Here is a 19,863-nt window from a genome sequence, read left to right on the forward strand (position 1 = left end):
AACGTTGTAACCTTACCAGAAAATCGATTCCCTACAGGTAGGAGCTTTTTTCCTACCGGTAGAACAAGTGAGAAATTCTTAGCAAGCAGCTCAAACGTAACTACCTTCTACCGGTAGGAATTCTTTACCTACCGGTAGGTCACGCACGAATTGGAGTATTGGCTTTTCTGTTTTCAGTTTCTACCGGTAAGGTCTTTTTACCTACCGGTAGGTCAAGTTCTATTGGCCTTTCTGTTTTCAGTTTCTACCGGTAGAGACTTTTTACCTACTGATAGGTCAAGTACCTACCGCACGAATTGGAGTATTGGCCTTTCTGTTTTCAGTTTCTACCGGTAGGTAAAAAGTACCTACCGGTAGGTCAAGTTCTATTGGCCTTTCTGTTTTCAGTTTCTACCGGTAGGGATTTTTTACTTACCGATAGGTCAAGTTCTACCGGTAGGACTTGCTTGCCTACCCGTAGGAGATTAGGAGATTGTGCTGCTTTCTTCAAGCTGCTGCAGTATCTTTCAGCTGCTTCTTTATATTTTTCAACTCACATGTCGACGCTTTTTATTGATTCTAATGAGTTTATTTATACATTTTTCTAAGTGTTTTGGTGAGTATTACTCGTTTCTCACTTAGAGTGGCATCCAATGGACTAGAGTGAACATGTCTAGGGATTCGACGAGTAGTATTGCAATCCGTTTTCTCTCTTGACTCATAAAATTCTTAGATTCCTTTAGTACATGCTTTTACGGACTCTGAGTATAGAAACTAGATAATCGGGCATCGTAGAGTCTGGTCGTGGGTTAATATGTGGCTTGTGAAGGATGGGAAATGTACTTAGAGGTACGGTGAGGACATGTGGGATTATGGTGTACTTAAAGGAAAAGACGTGTATTAATTAATTAGTCAGAGTCTTGACATGGATGACAGTTAGGAACGGTTTGAGATGTAACCAACGTGGTGGATTGGTAGATTGTTTAAAATGCTTGAAGTGAAAATCGATGTGAGAAAGAATTGTTTGAGATGATAAAATAACTTGTGTCCTCACGACTCGTCAAGTCTTTTAATCCTTTTGACACTCTCTCTATGAGGTTCAAGTGTAGAAACTAATAGATAAGGTATGGTAGGATTATACGTACGGGCTTGATATGCTATGTTAAATGCGAATGGGTAAACCAGTGAAAAGGCATGAACATGTACATTTGTGGAGTCACGTAATGATTAATTAAATTTCAGTGGTATAACCATCAAAGGGATGATGAAATTGATTATGAAATGATGGCGATTGTGAAAAGTGTGAAAGGTGACCCAAGTGGTCGTTATTGAGGGAAAAGACTCGGGGTGACCCTACGCTCGAGGGAACTAGACCCGAGGTGACCCAACTGATTCATATTATTGGAGGAAAAGACTCGGGGTGACCCTGCGCTCGAGGGAACTAGACCCGAGGTGACCCCAACTGATTATTATTATTAAGGGAAAAGACTCGGGGTCACCCTATGCTCGAGGGAATTAGACCCGAGGTGACCCTAGTGATTATTGATGGGAAATACGGGATTAAAGGAAAAGAAAGCTTTTGCAACAAAGGGATTTAATGAAGATCAATGTGGACACGAGAAAGATTGTACTACCGTACAAAGAATAATAAGATGTTTTGATTTGATTATAGACAAATGTGGAATGACGTGAGTTTAATAATGTAACTAGTTAAAGAAGTAAACGGCTAGTGACCTTGATGTGAAGTCTAGGACTCTTAGGCGATAATTTGCAGCTTGTTGGTAGTCATTTGTACTATAGGCGTATCTGTCCATACTCGTTCATTCTCGGTGTATGATTCATTCAAACTACATATAACTTGAGCTTAGAATTCTCTACTGGGCTAGTGTAGCTCAACCAAATCTTTCTTTTCAGGTTCTGATGTCGGGCAATAGATTGCATGCATTGTGTGTTTGACAGTAAAAGATTTTTGGAAGCTGACATCACTGGTTAATTCATCATTTTTGTGAAGATCTCAATTCGTTAAAGATGATTTTGTAAATAATTACTATTGAATTTTTTTTGACTAAAGTTGTAATTATCTAAACTTAAGGACTTGTTTGTAAATTAAACAGGTGGGAAACTCCTTTGGGTAACGTATATGATATGCGAGGTTTCTCTTTTATTGAAATATATTACTTAATTATGTTGAAAATCGAGGGCGTGACAGGGAGCATCCAGATGTGAGTGCTCTTGGACTCCTAAGAGCTATGGGATTCGGTGGACGTGGGATACGTTGAGTATTCCAGAGAGGAAGAAGTGAAGCTTGCAAAGGCACAAAAAGCAACGCTTCGTGAAGTGCAAAAGAAGGATAGACGGGTGCTGTTGTTAATCTACCGAGGGATAGAAAATGAGAATTTTGAAAAGATCTCTACCGCTGCCACTGCCAAAGAAGCATGTGATATCCTTTGAAATGCTAATCGAGGGACCGAGAGGACGATTCGAGTACGACTTTGACTGTTGCGAGGAGAGTTTGATTTTGTGAGTGTTTCAATAAATGTAAGCTTATCAATTAAGTGTGTAGCTTTGCCTATAAATAGGTTTATAATCTGTATTGTAAAAGTATGAGAGTTGAGTGAGAAAAAAAAAAAAAAAGACGTGAGTGAAAGCTTTGTAATTATTTGTGTGTTTTATCAATAAAAGTGTGTTTATTATTATGTGTAAAAAATCTCCTCCCATTAGTGATACATATAGCTTCCGCTTTCCAACACCAGCCCCGATCCCCCTTCTTCTGCGAGTGATTTTTCGCCCCCGTATTCTTTCCCATGCACACTATTTTTTATCGTCATTTCTCTTTTTGGCCCTTATTTTTCCACTTCTTCCCCATGAGGCATTTTTAGGCCCTCATCTCGTTTTGGGTTGGGGTTTTCTAAATATTCGCGGGATTGGATTTTCTAATATCTCTGGCATTAGTTTGGACTCACATTTGTCATACGGTTTTTTATTACTTACACATCTTGTATAATTATAGAAATCATTTAAGTCGTCTGCCCTCTTGTGTTACTTAGACTCGAAATGGGTATGTTCTCTGGGAAAATGACGGCCCAGGACGTGTTTTGATAATTAATAATCGTCAAGAACATGCTAAGAACAATTATTAATGCTGAAAATGTCTTTAGCAGGTATTAATTATCAAAACACGTCATTGGCCATCATTTTCCCATGTTCTCTCTCTCACACACACAGGTAGTTACGGCTTTTTCCAAACTTTTTTGAACATAATATCCGCATCAATATATTCAAAATTGTCTAATATCATCAAATGACTCTTTAACATGTGTCTATACATATCAAATGGCTCTTTAACACGTATATTTTCTTTTCGCATCGTTTATCTATACAACCAAACAAAGAAAAATTGAAAGGCTAATAATTACCGGTTGAACAACTAATTAGAATGTGTAATAGCAAAAAGAGAGAGAGGGAGAGAGAACAACCTTCCCCATCATAAGCAAGCAATTGCATGTTTGTAATCATAGCATATGCTACCCAGAGATCTTTATGCCGAACCCAAAAAAGGGAAATATGAAATCATATAACTTGCGTTCAAAATTTTCTCAGCTACATCACTTACCCAAGCGAGAGACAAAATCTTAAAACAAAGCTAAAATGGCACAACAAAAATCTTAACTTTTCTAGATCTTAGCTTTCAGGCTAGAAATTCTGATTTCCAACCTAGTGCCGCAGAACGAAGATTCTAACATTCAGCAAATCCGCTCTATATAACTGGTAAAACTAAGAACATCCACAGTGGAATAACCAAAACTATAAAATTGTTAAAGTTAGTAATGTTTTCTCAAAAAAGTGCTCACAGTGGCATAATCAATCTTAACAACTTCTTAGCAACTCATCAAATTTTAGCCCTTGGATAATCAAAACTAGCAATCTTTTGCCAATAACCAAAACCTTTTCTCCCTCTCTCTCAACAATGTTTCTAAGAAAAACATTTTTAAAAGAAGTTTTTTTTTTTTGAAAACAGCTAAACTGTTTTTCAAAAATTATTTTTTTATTAAAAATTGTTTTTTTTTCAAACGTTTTCGGAAAAGTGTTTTTTCAAAATAAAAGTTTTCAAAAAATTATTTTGTATTTCTAATAACCTATTTTTATTATTTTGAAAACTATTTTTAAAAAATTGTTTTATATGGTGACAATTGTAGATTTTTACAGGTTAAAAATGTGATGTGACAAGCTTCGATTATTCAGTGTTGATTATGCCACTGTGGATATTTATATTGCTAACCTTAGCAACCCTTTAAATGGATAATCAAAAGATAATATGACAACTTTTGATTATCCAATTTTAATTAGTCTACTGTGGATGCTCTAATAAAACTAAAATAAATCTTACAAGAAAGAGAAAAAAGAAGAAGAAGAAGAAGACAGTAACAGCTCCATTTGATTATGAGAGTCCTATAGATAAAAATTAATTATGATCATTTAGAATAAAATGATTAAAAAATTAATATCTTCGCACCGGTTTAAATAGATTGAAAATTAGAACACTTAATTTTTTAACTATATTTTTTAATATATAAACAGTCTAAAAAATTTAAATGCTCTAATGTTCAATCCATTTGAATTGATGCGAAACTTTTATTTTTTTAATCATTTTAACGTGATGGTCATAAATAATAGTTGTCTCTAGAGCTTTTATAATCAGGTATTTGCTCTATAGTCATATAACATGAACAAAGTTTTTTTTTTTTTGATGCCGTAATTCCGGCATAGATGTTCTGTTTTTGATCGAACTGAAAAGAGAAATAGTTGAGGTGCACGTAAACTAACCCAAATACCTATGGGCCGTCAAAAAAAAAAAGTTATCATACTCAAACTTTTTTTGATCGGTTATTGTATAAAAAAAAAACCTTTTTGATTGGTTAAGTTTTTGGCTGGCAGGAGTAGTACTAGGAGGAGGAGGAGTACTGTTGTGTAACCCAAGATGGAGGACCGAACCAAACAGCACGTGGTTCTTCCATTTCTTGGTTGATGATGTGGCAAAATATTATTGGTTTGAGGAAAACTGGGTTTTTCCAACTCTGGCGGAGAGAATTTATTCTCCAAGTGGAAGAGATTCAACACTCCCTGCTTTATTAGTAGCCCATAAAAGACAGCGCATATTCAATTCAAAAGCTTATGCTTTGCCTAGCGAGTACGACTATGTTCCCCCCACAAATTTCAGGTACTTTACTAATAAAGTTCCCGCCGTGACGCACGGCGTGTCCTTCTCCAATTTTAGAATACAATTATTATAGTGCGGCCATCGTGTGTGTAATGATATGGATACAGGTCAATGTGCATACAAGATAATGAGAGCGTGAGAGGGAGAGAACATGAGCCTAACATGAATGCAAAACATTTCAAAACTCGCAAACGAGAATTTAGAGTGCGAACGAATTAACAATACTATCTCCATTTTCAAAATGATAACCCCTTACATAAAGAGGTGAAGTTTTCAGTTAAAATATAAAAGTATTTCGGAGTGAAATGTCACTCGAACCCAGAGCTACCTTGCTAGACATCTAGGAGTAGAACACTGTTTCGGTGCCGGCAGTGAGAACGGTACGAAATTGAGGCAAGCTATGAATACTAGGTATGATCCCAAAGTATCCAAAATATCGTTGGGGTCAAGGTAGGCTAGCGAGATGTTAGGAAATAAACTTCATCGTCGAGAGGTACATGATCTTTCAAGTTTATTTGCATCAAATTAAAAATCTCGATTAGCTCTTTAACTTGATGTGAATAAAATTTAAGAAATTATGAACGATACTTTATTTTTTTGAACAAAAATTGCACAATGCAACTATCAAAATAGGACGGATAGAGTAATTGAAGAGTGGGTGGCAGGGTCCTTTCATAAGTCCCGCTCAATTTCACGTGTCTCAACTTTATTGGGCCACATCCGGTCCAAAGTTTATACTACATTCGTGCAAATTGACTTCTCGCCACGAGTGGTCCTCTTCTTGACCTGACCGTCGACCCCTGCTCCCGTCTTCCTCGGCCGACGACTTCTCTCTCTCTACGTACATGCATATAGACCCTACACACACATATTTTGTGTTATCAAATTCCTGATCATATTCATTTCATGTTGGGAAATGGAATTTTACTGAAGAGGATTTGGTGGGACTCATATCGCATAAGATGGGCCTAACAACAGTGAACAAATTTTATTAAGATATAAATGAGAAATTATCTCATTATAGAAATTGAAAAAGTCAAATGACGTGTGTGCATTGTCACCAAATAATTAAATTAGACAGGAGTCGGAGCTCAGGATTCATGGGCCCGCAACCTGTGATTCGAGGTCAGTGGTCTATAGTCTAATCTAGATTGGTTTGGAATTGATTGTGTTTTATTAGGTCTGAACTATTCGCGTTTGGATGGTCCAGTTATAGAATCAATTGTGCGCAGCTGATTAATACTGGGTTGAATGTCCAGAATAAAACCCACAATTTGATTATTGAATCAATTGTTGGATTAATGACTGTAGCAGTTTTTCTCCGACGGCTAAGTGGGAACCAAATCAACTCTGAGAGACAAACACCGACACAACCTCCAGCACCGGTGAGGTGGAAAATTTGTCTTACGAGTACCGTTGGATAAAACGGGTCTCGGTTTGCAAATTTGTGTTCTCTACTTACGTTTTATGTTTATGCACTCGGGATCCAATGAGGGATCCTGCGCGGCCTTACCGTGCGGGACTCCCTTTTCCTGATGGAATTGTCATGATCCGAGCCACTCAAAGTATGCAGAACGTGATTTTAATGGTACCTATTAAAAATCAGCAAAAAAAATGATCGGAAAGAACTTGATCCGAGCAGTTTTTTACTAAACCGTTCAATAAAAAATTGTTCAGATCAAGCCCTTTCCGATTATTATTTTTGTTGATTTCTTGCGGGTACCCTTAAAATCACGTATTGATCACTCTGAGTCGCTCGGATCGTCGCAATTCGATCAGGAAAGGAGAGTCCCGTACTGTAAAGCCGTGTGTAATCCCTTAAAGAGATCCGGATTGTATGTTTATGTTCCATATTCTGTAATTCAAATTCATGAAATATTCGGTTGAATTGTAAATTTTCAGAAATTAGTAAAATTAATTACTGTTTTCCCGCACTATATTTTCCTACATTTCACACAATTTCTACTCAATTGATTCCCTCCGGAAGGACCAAAACCATGGCGTTTTACGGCCACCACTCCTACTATCGCTCCCTCTTAATCACCACTCTATCAATAATACTTTGCGAATCGCAGAGCTCCGACGGATTAGGTAACTTCGGGTTCGATATCCACCACCGCTACTCCGATCAAGTCAAGCGAATTCTGGACGCCGACGGGCTGCCGGAGATGGGGAGTGTAGAATTCTATGCCGCCATGGCCCACCGTGACCACCTCGTTCGCCAACGGAAGCTCGCCGCCACCGCCCCGTCTGCTCCGCTCACTTTTCTCGGCGGGAACGATACTTATCGGATTCGGTCTTTGGGATAGTATGGCTTTCTTCTTTGATTACTATGCTTTGATCTCTTTAGGATTCAAAAAGTATTTTTTTTAAAATTTTCCCTAGATTTTTCTTACTTCCAACATTTTTCTTTTTGTCTTTCTTCACTTATTACCCCTATTATTTTTCAAAAAAAATTTCAAACATCAATCCAAACAAAGCAATTAATCAATCCAAACAAAGCATTAAGCTTGATTAGTATAATAGGGTCTTTTCTGGTCAACCTTTAAATTAATTGTGAGGTTAATTGGGGTGAGTTCACCCTATATTTTGGTATTTTTCGTTTTGGTGTTGATTAATTTGAGGGTGTTTCACTTTCTTCTTTTAAAGTTCTTTTTTGAAAAAGAAGTTTTTTCAAGTTTAAAAATCATTTGTTTACATAAATAATTTTCTTACCAATATGAATTTTGTTTGATAGATCTAATTCAGATCTTTTAAACGGTGTAAAAAAAGTTAAAAAATTATTTTTTATTTTTATTATATTTGAGCTTGAAAAATCTTCCTTTTCTAAAAGTTTTTTTTTACTACTCATCCTGAACACCCAAGTTTGTCTCTTTTTTCTTTTTTTTTTTTGAATTAATCACTTATCTCAGGGAGCTTATATATATATATAGACACACACACCACGGATCCAGTGAGGGATCCCTTACCAGTCTACCGTGCGGACCTCCCATTTCCCGATCGAATTGCGATGATCCGAGCCGCTCAATGTGTTCAGAACGTGATTTTAAGGGTACCTGCGAGAAATCAGCAAAAAAAATGACCGGGAAGGGCTTGATCCGAGCAGTTTTTACTGAACCGTTCAATAATAAAAAACTGCTCGGATCAAGCCCTTCCTGATCATTTTTTTTTTTGCTGATTTCTCGCGGGTACCCTTAAAATCATGTTCTGATCACTTTGAGCGGCTCGGATCGTCCCAATTCGATCGGGAAATGTGAGTCCCGCACGGTAAGCAAAAAAGTTCACTAAGGACAGGAAAAATATCAAATAACTAGTATTTTTTGTCCACAATGTCATCTTATATGGAATTTTTTCAATTTCGGTGCACATTTTCATACTTTTTTTTATTCATCTCATCGAGACGAATGATTAATCCTCATATTGCGACAAAAACTAAACAAAAATTACAAAAAGTAAGTTTTAGCAAGTAAAAAAAACCCTAAAGTCAAAAAATATAACGTCAACTCACCTTGGTTTTTGTAGTTTTTGTTGGGTTCTAAGAATGGTTTTGCCGTATTTTTCAATTATATAGTGAATTGTGGAGTGTTTTCTGGGTGAGGTTCCATCCGAACAGATTCTTTAATATCACGTGATAATAAAGTAGTTTGTATTATCATTTATTTCTATGTTAATCGTTATGAAAATTACATTTGAAGAGTTACAGTAACGTGATCAGTCTGTTTGCAACAACTAAATCAAGTCCAAGAAATAGCATCATATGGAGAAGAAATTAACTAACAATGAAACACTCTATACAGGAGTACAAATAATTGATTCTTGTCTTCGGAAATATTTGACCCCTTAGTAGTGAGGGTGGCCGACTAGACTTGCCCTAGTTGGTTATGACAATAGCAGTTTTGAAAATAATGTTGTTTTTTTCTTTTATAAGAACAGATTTGGAAACTAGGAGGAAACTAAACATCTATTAGTTCAACACAGAGAGAATGAAAGGAATATCATGCACTGGTTTGGACTTTGCAATCTTATCTTCGAAAAGACAAAAAATTGTGCTGGGTAGAGTGGAGACATAAAAAATTTCAGCATTGTGGACTTGATAGAAAGAAGAAATCTGAGAATCTTATGTTTCTTATCTGTTTAAAGGGCCAGTTCGGTGAATGTGATGTTGAATTGGGATCATTTCAGGTTTAGATAATCACAAAGTATTTGTTTTCTCTGGAATTTCAGTTTGCATTATGCCAATGTTTCTGTGGGCTCCCCGGGCTTATGGTTTCTTGTGGCACTCGACACCGGAAGCGACCTGTTTTGGTTGCCCTGTGACTGCACCCGTTGCGTTCATGCTTTGGTGACAAGCTCTGGACAAGTATGTAGTTTCTCTTTCAATTTTAAGCCAGTTCATTCCTGGTTGGAAAATTTCAACCACAGATGCAAAAATGGAAATGCGAGGACTTTATTTGAATACATATCGTTTTTGATACTAGGATTACGTCTCTATCCTTTTTGTGTGAAACAGGAAATTCACCTGAACATTTACAGCCCTAATAAATCATCAACGGGCACGAAACTTTCGTGCAACAGTACCTTTTGTGGAAAAAGACGATGCTTGTCAGAAAGTAATACTTGTGCTTATAAAGTTCAATATCTTTCTAATAATACTTCATCTACTGGGATCTTCGTAGAGGATACCTTGCACTTAACTACAGATGACAGTCGATTAACATCGGTTGATGCACGGATTACATTTGGGTGGGTAATGTCTTGAACTACTTTGTTGTTAAGAGCTTCTTGGATATTTAGTACTGTAAACCTCTATGTGGCTAATGGCAATATCAGTGACGTTTGATCTCATTTGTGGTGAATAATATGAGGTTGTTGTTATTGTCATTGAATTTCAAATCAACATTCAGAGGGTAATACTATTTTTCCCTTCAAAATAGCAATTTTTGGGGTGGTAAATATGATGAGGTAATCAACTATTTTTGCTCAAACCTGAAGCCACAGTTGCATAAAAAATTTCCTGCAATACCCATCAGTGGATTTGGAATTAACTTCCCCCCGATATTGACAGGGGTTGTACCAACTTATTCTTGATCGTGAGAGTTTCTTCTTTGGTTATGAGACGTGAGTGTTTCCTTGCAGCTGTGGCTTGGTACAATCAGGTTCATTTTTGACTGGTGGGGCCCCGAACGGTCTATTTGGGCTCGGTATGGATAACATATCCGTTCCTAGCATTTTGGCAAAGGAAGGGCTTGCTGCAAATTCTTTCTCCATGTGTTTTGGACCTGATGGAATTGGGAGAATTCGTTTTGGAGATAAAATCACTACAGAACAAGGAGAGACACCATTCAATCTCAACCAAACACAGTATGTGATCCATTCTACAGTTGTGAATCCTGATGAAAATGCTCCTAATCTCAACTTATATGCTGTGTCGCGTGTTTGTCTGTGACCAAAAATCACGCACTTGTACTGACAATTTTATTCTTTTTTGGAACTTTCTTGCTAGTCCAACTTATAATGTTAGCATGACACAAGTTAGTTTGGGAGATAATGTCACTGATATCAGTTTTGGTGCAATCTTCGACTCTGGTACCTCATTCACATACTTAAACGACCTTGCTTATTCGGCTATCTCTGAGAGCGTAAGTAGTTTGAATAAAAAATTGCATTATCTATCATCTAAGGTCTTTTACTAAGTTGCGCTGTCCTGCAGTTCAATTCCCAGGCCCAAGAAAAACGGCATCCATCTGATGACAGGATCCCTTTTGAGTATTGCTATGATCTAAGGTCAGTTCGACTCGATAGTGACCTTGTTCTTGTGACCTTTTGAAACCATCAAGGGCTGATTCTCTCTGTCATGCAGTGCAAATCAGACAAGCTTTAATTTTTCATCGCTGAATTTAACCATGAAAGGCGGTAAACAATTCCACGTTACTCGTCCGATAGTAACAATTTCTATCGAGGTGATATTGACTTTTCTTCTCACAAAATAAATTGGATTCGACTTATTTGTAGTTTATTATCCTATTCTTGTCGGAATATACTGAAATGCGTGATCATTATTCTTAGGGTGAAGGTAACTTATACTGTTTGGCTATCATCAAAAGTGGAGACATAAATATCATTGGACGTAAGTGTCTGGATCTGGTTTATTATTACATTGCATGTACCCAGTACTTGAGTGAATTTATTTCCATTTATGAATGTTACTGCTGCACTGTTGGAATTTCTCTTCTAAGGATTGATGTGAAGTACTTCTATTTCACAAAAGGGCATTCTGGATTATGCATCTACTTGTATGTTATGCGTAGATGGGTTCGGCTCCTCTGCAGACTGCAGTCCCTAAACGACTAGACCGTCCAGTTTCTGCCTTTTGTGGTCCCTTCCTGATCCCACTTTGATGACCAGAACCATTCATGTTTTAAATTTTTTTGAGAACTACATCAATGTCAAAAATCACGTTGATGGTTGTAAGGGTAGTTCACTCTGCTTCATTACCAATTGCGGCCTGTATAAATGTGCATTCTGGTACTGTCCCAAAAGATGTTAATCTTTCATCCCAATGCAGAAAACTTCATGACCGGCTACCGTATCATTTTCGACCGCGAAAAGATGGTTCTGGGTTGGGAGTCATCCAATTGTGAGTACATCTATCTGTATATGGGCTGTATTTTAGTTGGTACCATCACAGGTTTTATTTCGAAGTTCTCTCTCTCTCTCTCTAGAGGTTAAAGAGTTTTTTTGCTGTCCCAGGTTATGATGCTGAAAAATCCAGCACTTCACCTGTAAACCCACCAGAGCCTAGTGCAATTCCTCCCACATCAACTGTGGCACCAGAAGCCACATCAGGCGGTGGAAATGGTTCCCCTATTCCCAACCCCGGTCCCTCTTCTTCTGCGAGTGATTTTTTGCACCCGTATTCTTTCCCATGCACACTATTTTTGGTCTTCATTTCTCTTTTTGGCCCTTATTTTTCCAGTTCTTCCCCATGAGGCATTTTTAGGCCCTCATCTCGTTTTGGGTTGGGGTTTTCTAAATATTCGCGGGATTGGATTTTCTAGTATCTTTGGCATTAGTTTGGACTCACATTTGTCATACGGTTTTTGATTACTTTCACACCTTGTATAATCATAGAAATCATTTAAGTCGTCTGCTTTCTTGTGTTACTTAGACTCGAAATGGGGTCTCTCTCTCTTTCACTCTCACACACACAAGAAGTAGTTACGGCTTTTTCCAAACTTGTGTATCTCGACAGTTGAGAGCATTTTTTAGTATCTCGACGGTTAAGAGCGTTTTGCAATGGACATAATATCCGCATTAATATATTCAAAATCGTCTAATATTCATCAAATGGCTCTTTAACATGTGTCTATGTACATCAAACGGCTCTTAACACGTATTTACATCTTTATGATCCGTATTTTCTTTTCGCATCGTTTTTCTATACAACCAAACAAAGGAAAATAGAAAGGCTAATAATTACCGGTTGAACAACTAATTAGAATGTGTAATTGCAAGAGAGAGAGAGAGAGAGAGAGAACAACCTTCCCCATCATATAAGCAAGCAATTGCATGTTTGTAATCATAGCATATGCTACCCAGAGATCATTATGCCGAACCCAAAAAAGGGAAATATGAAACCATATAACTTGCGTTCAAAATTTTCAGCTACATCACTTACTCAAGCGAGAGACAAAATCTTAAAACAAAGCTAAAATGGCACAACAAAAATCTGAACTTTTCTAGATCTTAGCTTTCAGGCTAGAAATTTTGATTTCCAACCTAGTGCTGCAGAACGAAGATCCTAGCATTCAGCAAATCCGCTCTATATAACTGGTAAAACTAATAAAACTAAAATAAATCTTATAAGAAAGGGAAAAGAAAAAAAAAACAGTAACAGCTCCATTTCTTTTGCTTTGCTTCCATTACAAACCCAAAGCAAGCATGTCTTCCAGAGTTTAATTTAGCAGAACTCCAGCCTACCTTGCCAACCAATCGAAAACATCCTTCTTTTACCATCTGGCCTTGGATCCCGATTTTCCAGTTTTTCCTGAGATCTTATTATCGGTGCGTATTTGAACTTGTTTTGACTTCATCTTAATTGACCTAACAAGCGAAGACAGTTCATACTTCTCTTTTTTCTTTGAGGCCATCTCATCAGACTGTACGGCCTCATTTTTCTCCGTCTTTAGGTCATCAGAAGGCAACTGAGCTGGTTTTGACCCCAGTACTTCTTGGTCAACCTTGTGTCGCTTCTGTGCTAACTGCCGAGCATAAGTCGCACTCCTGCAAAACCAAAACTCAGTTCATAAGCAATAAATATGTGGTAAGGAACTCCTAGAACAGGCACCAATTATAGGTAATTATTTATCAGTTCTTCCAAGGGTCAGAAATCAGAATAAGCATTGACAAGGATAAAAATTTTGGTGTGGTATGTTGTTTCAGCAATATTTCTAGTACCACACCCAAACACAAACCCACATTCACATGAGTGGTGAGTCTAGCACACACCGTGTTTGGGTGTGTGTTTGGGTGTGGTACTAGCAAAGTTGAAAGGAAATGTTTCGAAAAGATTCTGATACATTTCACAAATGTAGCCTGAACATAATGGAAATGTGTAAATAATTTGGGGATGCATCAACATGTCATTGTTGAATAATTCTAATCGCTCAATGTTTCGGTATGTTTCACACAAATCTGACATGTTTCAGTAAGTTTCATCACATGTCAGTGGAAACGCTGAAATTTTGCAATTCCCCTTATTTCATTTCAGTCTAACCATTTTGGCTGTTTTTACGGAAACAAAACTAAATTTTGTTCCTTGATTATAGGTGACCAGAGCAGAAAAATATTAAGGAAAACCAATTGAAACGTCACTAAAAGTTGGATATACCTTTTGAATTGGGGATCCGTGGGGTCCAACGCAAAAAGAGGTGAGGTGAAGATAGCTGAAAACCTTGGATCATTGTAATCAACACTTGGTAATTTTCCCTCATTGGGAATTTCTTCTTCCCTTTTCCTTTTTTCCTTTCTTCCCTTCTTACCCTTCCCCTCAACCTTTTTGTGTTTTAAATTATATCCCTTCAAGCTGGCGTCTGCTCCGTTCCCGTCTGCCAGTAATAACTCAAGCTCTGCTACACTTGCTGCTTCTGCTTCTTTAGCTGTTTCCTCGTTCTTCTTCCCCTTTTCGTCACTTTTACCTTTACCCTCTTTGCTTGCTTTAACCGACGGTTCTTCGACGAAAAAATCATCCACATCTTCTTTTGGTTCTCTATTGCTATCACTAGTCTCATCATCTGTTGAATACTTGGAGCTGTTTTTCCTAGCCATCTTTTTCTCTCTTCTCTTCCTGAGTTGAGCATCCCAGACTGTTTCCGATTTCTTATCCTTCTTTTCTAGTGCATGCTTGCTTATATCTTCTAATCCAGTGTTGAAAGTGACCTCCATATCCTGACCATCTTCATCATCTGCGCCAGAATCTTCACCAGACTGGAGTAGAGCACGGTACATATCCTGCTTCCTATGTTTCTTTTGAGGTCTGTCTTCCATGGCATCATCATTTTCATCTTCGTCAGATTCACTCTCATCAGAAGCCAGGAATTCTTTTAATTCCATTTCGGCTATCTATAGGGAAACATAATTGGAATCAGTAAGGGAAAGAAAAGGTAATAGTCACTCCATCCCATTTTGTTTGTCTATTTTCACTCGGTCCTGACACAAACCTGTCTATAATCTATACTCCTATATAAAAACGACTGTCTGCAAGAACTAATTATGATCTTGTAATTGGTGAACGTATACTAAAATATTTACTTGAATACGTTATTTGTTGATTCAATTAATGGCACGATCACCAAAATGGACAACTAAAATGGGAGGAGATGATCATAAAATCTCTTCAAATTAACAGCACACAAAGGTTACTCTTTCAAGTTTCAACAGTCTCCCCTTTATTCTTTGTTACTTCTTACCATTCTAGTCCTTATTTTAAACACCCATCGTTTTTTCTTTTAAACAGTCATTGTTGAAAAACATTCACCACGGCCAGAAATGAGGGTGTAGAAAGTGTAGAAAACAAAGAAAACACAGACCTGGTCGCCGTTAAACTTCCTCTTTAATGCCTTTGCACGTTGCGGCTCATCTTCTTCCCATGTGAGATGAATGTTACTTTGCTGTAATGCTCGAGTCTGGAAATCTAATCCTTCATATTTTGCTGGGGCCTAGCCAAAATGTAGAGATGACAATGTCAATACTAATTATGTAAATACAAGTTATGAGGTTAGTCTGAGTCAGAGCAAGCTCACAATAGCCTAGGTAAATACCGAAGAATGGAAAATATCATTAGTAGGAAAAAGAGCTGCATAAGACGTACAAGTTGTGGTATTGCCAAATTATTGCCTTGCCTTGAAAATAACATATTTCAAACCGCTTGCAGGACGAATGGATATCTTAATGGAACAGTAAGCAACGAGAGTTCTATATACCTCAGCCGGGGAGCCATATAAAAAAGATAGATGGAAGTAAACTTAAATAATGACACCCGCTAACTGATTACGTAGAGGAAGGTAGATAGAATGTTCATAAGAAGAGGAAAGTTGATCAAGAAATGAAGAAACTAATTCATCATTCATGACAGAGAGAAGAACAAGGATTTTGGTCAGCCACAAATACTATGGGATACAAAGTTAGCCATTTCATCATAATATAGAAAATATGAAAAAACTTTGTGTGCAGCAACTAAGAGAACTCACAAGTAAAATGAGTGTATCCAAAATGAGATGGTAAGGTGCACGTGTGGCGAGACGAGGAGAGACAGAAGAAGAAATGAAAGCATTTGTCAATTAGGACGTGAAGCGCCAATAAAGATATTTAAAAACAAAAGCAATAAGTAATTTCTGTTCAGTCTCTATACATGAATCCGTGATTGCAGGCTTGTAGAACAAGTAGCCATCACGTACGGGATCAGTCCTACCTCTTTTGCAATAACCAGAATGGGAGCATTAGAAAATCGTTATTCTGTTCCCATATGGACCCAGTACGAGCTTAGGTTGCATTCCCCACCAAAGATATTAAGTTTTAGTTTACCCCTTACATTGCTTATAAAAAAATATCAATGTTCTTTTCTTCAAAAATAATCATCTAATAGCGGCTAAAATTACCTCTGTTGCAACATCACGAGGGGGATGTTTAAATTCCATGGAATCAGGAATAAACCTCAAGTCTAGCTTATTTGATGATCTTTCAAACTCAATTCCATCGCAACTTTTGTAAAGGTAATCTGCAGTAGCAATGGAATCGCATTCCACGACGGCATAATAGTACCTGAAAATTATTACAAGGTGAAAATAATGGACGTATTATATGTTGAGCGTTGCTCAATTTACAAGATAACTAATACAATTATCGCTTCGCATGTATTTAAAACCAAAAATAAGGAAAAGGAGTAAAAAATCTTATGCCTCCAATTAGTAAATAGGCGTAATCCATATAGATTCAAGAAAGGCCTACATTGAGGAAACTTTCTTAACCATGTATTCAACTGTAGTAAAAAATTCAATACAAAGAGACAACCAAAAAGTTCAAAGTTCCTCCTGGTTAAAAAGACCAAAGAGAAAGGAAAGCTCTCCTCCTGATTTGTAATACAAAAGTTTCACTCTAAAGCTCTCCTCGGTTCTTTCCATTTTACTTGATACTTTTCTTTACTTACAAGGCCAAAACATCAAAAAGGAAAAGTTTTTAAAATTTCCTAATCTCATCTCCCATCTCACAGACTACTAGAGCAACAATATAAAGCATTAATAATAAAATTATCTACCAGGATGCTAGCAATGTTATTTACCAGCATGCTACCAAAGCAAACACAGCGTTAATAACAATACAAAGCATTAATAATTGATAATTTATGTACAAGATCATGCATGAAAAAATGCAACAAGATCAGGTATTTACCTTAGCCTACTTAATTCATATTCACGCAGTTTTTTAACGTCGATTTCATCATCACCATCACTATCATCATCATCATCATCATCATGGTCATCACCACTTTCATTCTGCTCTTTGTTGTCATCAAATAGGACTACTGGACCACGCACTGCTTCTTCTTCCATACGCTTAAGTCCAAACTCAGATGGATAGACGGCAACAGATAAAATCTGTCCCCCTTTAGGGAGAAATGAGCTCAATAATACAAACAAATCAACTGCCTACAAAGCAAAACAGTTTTTTCAGCAGAGGAAGCAATTATGTGCAGCAAAACATTAATAGAGACACCACAATACATTTTCTCTATCTATCTCTCTCCACTCAAACCTCCTTCCAAACCCAAAACGAACAAGCCCCACTTGTTTTACGCAAATACATGTCAAGACCATTATAGTAGACGAGGCACTCATACTACTAATCATCCAATGTTGCGAAAAATAGGATAAGTTACGAAGGTTACTTCCAAGAAACTAGGCCCAAGGTAAGGAATAAAGCAGGATTCATATAACTTCCAAAAATGTTCCAAGTCCAGGAGGACCTCAATTAGTGATTTCATCAACTCTTCGTTCCACACAAGGGGGGTTTATAATGGTCATCAAGACATCATACAAAGGCCCCAATATGACAGTTACGCAAGAACATCAGACCTATAATGTGATTGTGCACCAAGAGTCATTAACATGCACTGGAAAAAGTACAAAGAAAATCCACCCTGTTCACACTTGCATTTTACACTAATGCCTACCTCATTCTTGTTCCTAAATTTCTCTTTCCAGAATCCACAAAACAGAAACATACAGAATTAGCCACTGCTATATAGTCATGGACATGTAACAATGAAAACTTATTGCAAAAGCAAGCATGTTTTATCCTGCTATCGGTTCATGTCATAATTGTATTACAAGCTTCAATATTCTCAGACGCCATACATACATACGTAAATAATTAGTATGCATATACATATACCTTTACATACATGATGAATCACTTCAAAACAGATACAAATTGAAATCTAACATAAAAGACTGATAATTGATAACGTACCGTCACGTGACTCCAATCCAAATTAACCACAGCAAGTCTATGAGTTTCCTTATCGATATCCGGAACATTTTCCTCCTATCCACATCAAATAAATAAATATATCACGATTTCTTCATATTCCCAGATAAAGGAGCAAACTTTAGGTCAATGTAACACTAACTATAGCAAAACTTCACAATAACGATTGACTGTGCATTTACCGGTATAAGATCCCCCTCCTCCTCTGAATCAATCTCATTTTCTTCCTCCGAATCTGTAGTATCGGTGGAAGAGTTGTCATTGGCCTCTACAACTTCATCCCCATCTTCCTCTTCCTCCTCCTTGTCTTCTTCTGATTCCTCCTCCTCCAATTTGTTTTTCAACTCCAAATTAGACGTTTTTTTGCCCGGTTTCTTCAATTCCTCTTCTCTCTCACTCTCACTGTCACTCTCTTCACTTCCCTCATCAATCTCTACATCTCGGCCCTTCACTTCTTCTATCCTTTTCTTTTCCTTCTCTTCTTCCTCATCTTCAAGCTGATAATACCGCTTGAGCGGATTCTGAGTGTCCTTTTTCGGCTTGCCTCTCTTGTCGATTTTCGCAGAGGACGAAGAAAAGCTCTTGTCTGTAAACACGCGTTCGAAGCGAGAGTCGATTTTGACCTTCGCTTTGTGCGGTGTGAACTTTGCAAACCTAGGGTCTGAGTGTACAGACGCGAACCTAGGGTCCGTGATCAACTTTGTACCCCCATCATCTCGTGCAACGTCAGTCTTCGAATCCTTGTCCTTGTTCTTGGATTGCTTATTCTTGGATCCCATTGTTATCACAGCTTCGGTTTGAAAACTTTATAAAAATTATCAAAAACACAAACTTATAGCTTTATCAACGATTCGGTCTCTACTTAGGGCGGAAATCGACGATACATACAGATATGTATATTAGCGTTGTGTCCCGTTCCATGCACGGGCAGCAAAAAAACATAGGAATGGAATTAATTCATTGTCTTGTGCATCGAAAGGGACCCAACCCTAGTTGTTAAAGTACGAGAACTACGTACACAGAGGAGAAAAGAACATGGAGACAGCGCCGGCCCTGAGCAGAAGCCATTAAAGCCACCGCTTTAGGCCCCCCAAAAAAACAGTGCTAAAACGAAGGGCCCCTAATTGGAGAGAGAGAGAGAGAGAGAGAGGTACCTGTTCTTATCGTTCGCTGCCGGTGCCGGTGCCGCCGATAGCTGGGGGAGGGAGATGCTGCTGTGTTCGATTCTTCAACCTAATTCGATTCTTTTCAGTCGACTCCGAGAAATAAAAAAAGGATTTTTCGGATAACATTTAAAAATAAATTAATTTTAATATACTTCTCATCTTCAACATACATGAGAAGTGTCTTTAAACTACGTCGTCTTACAGCTCTCAGTTCAAAGAACTTTTGGGAGATTTTACAGACGATTTTCTACCCGTATGTTCGTTTTTCAATGATCTGAGACGTCCATTTAGTAGAAATCATTACAAAAATATACCATGTTAAGATTCATGTTAATTAGATGTAAATTAGTACCTGATCGACTTGCTCGATTTGAAATTTATGTTTCTTAAAATAGATTCAGCTACACTGAATAAAGACCTTCGAACGCAAAGACACTTGGGAGGCTGCACAGACAA

The 19,863-nt window shown here is 37.5% G+C and overlaps 2 protein-coding genes across 3 annotated transcripts; one reads left to right on the top strand and one right to left on the bottom strand.

The window, feature by feature from the left end:
* Positions 1-3,541: 3,541 nt before the first annotated feature.
* On the bottom strand, positions 3,542-19,531 carry LOC131299105 (pre-rRNA-processing protein esf1). Of its 2 annotated transcripts, none has more exons than XR_009190618.1 (8): positions 18,424-19,523; positions 18,224-18,298; positions 17,144-17,400; positions 16,354-16,516; positions 15,286-15,414; positions 14,088-14,818; positions 13,029-13,480; positions 3,542-3,744 (listed from the first exon to the last, which is right to left on the bottom strand). XR_009190618.1 is itself a non-coding variant. In XM_058324674.1 (8 exons), exons 2-8 carry the CDS (start codon positions 19,018-19,020, stop codon positions 13,207-13,209), a joined length of 2,226 nt encoding a protein of 741 aa, XP_058180657.1. In that variant the 5' UTR covers positions 19,021-19,045; positions 19,396-19,531; the 3' UTR covers positions 12,806-13,206. The 2 variants fall into 2 exon arrangements, 1 of the variants encoding a protein (XP_058180657.1); XM_058324674.1 differs by lacking the exon at positions 3,542-3,744 and having other exon boundaries at positions 12,806-13,480; positions 18,424-19,045; positions 19,396-19,531.
* Positions 7,117-12,345, top strand: LOC131299106 (aspartyl protease family protein 1-like). The gene is made up of 10 exons (XM_058324675.1): positions 7,117-7,505; positions 9,422-9,557; positions 9,708-9,940; positions 10,334-10,558; positions 10,701-10,836; positions 10,908-10,981; positions 11,058-11,157; positions 11,264-11,324; positions 11,763-11,834; positions 11,948-12,345. The coding sequence occupies exons 1-10, from the start codon at positions 7,195-7,197 to the stop codon at positions 12,184-12,186; spliced, it is 1,587 nt and encodes a 528-aa protein (XP_058180658.1). The 5' UTR covers positions 7,117-7,194; the 3' UTR covers positions 12,187-12,345.
* Positions 19,532-19,863: the final 332 nt, after the last annotated feature.

The sequence above is a fragment of the Rhododendron vialii genome, chromosome 8a, assembly GCF_030253575.1.
Source record: "Rhododendron vialii isolate Sample 1 chromosome 8a, ASM3025357v1".
NCBI lineage: Eukaryota > Viridiplantae > Streptophyta > Magnoliopsida > Ericales > Ericaceae > Rhododendron > Rhododendron vialii.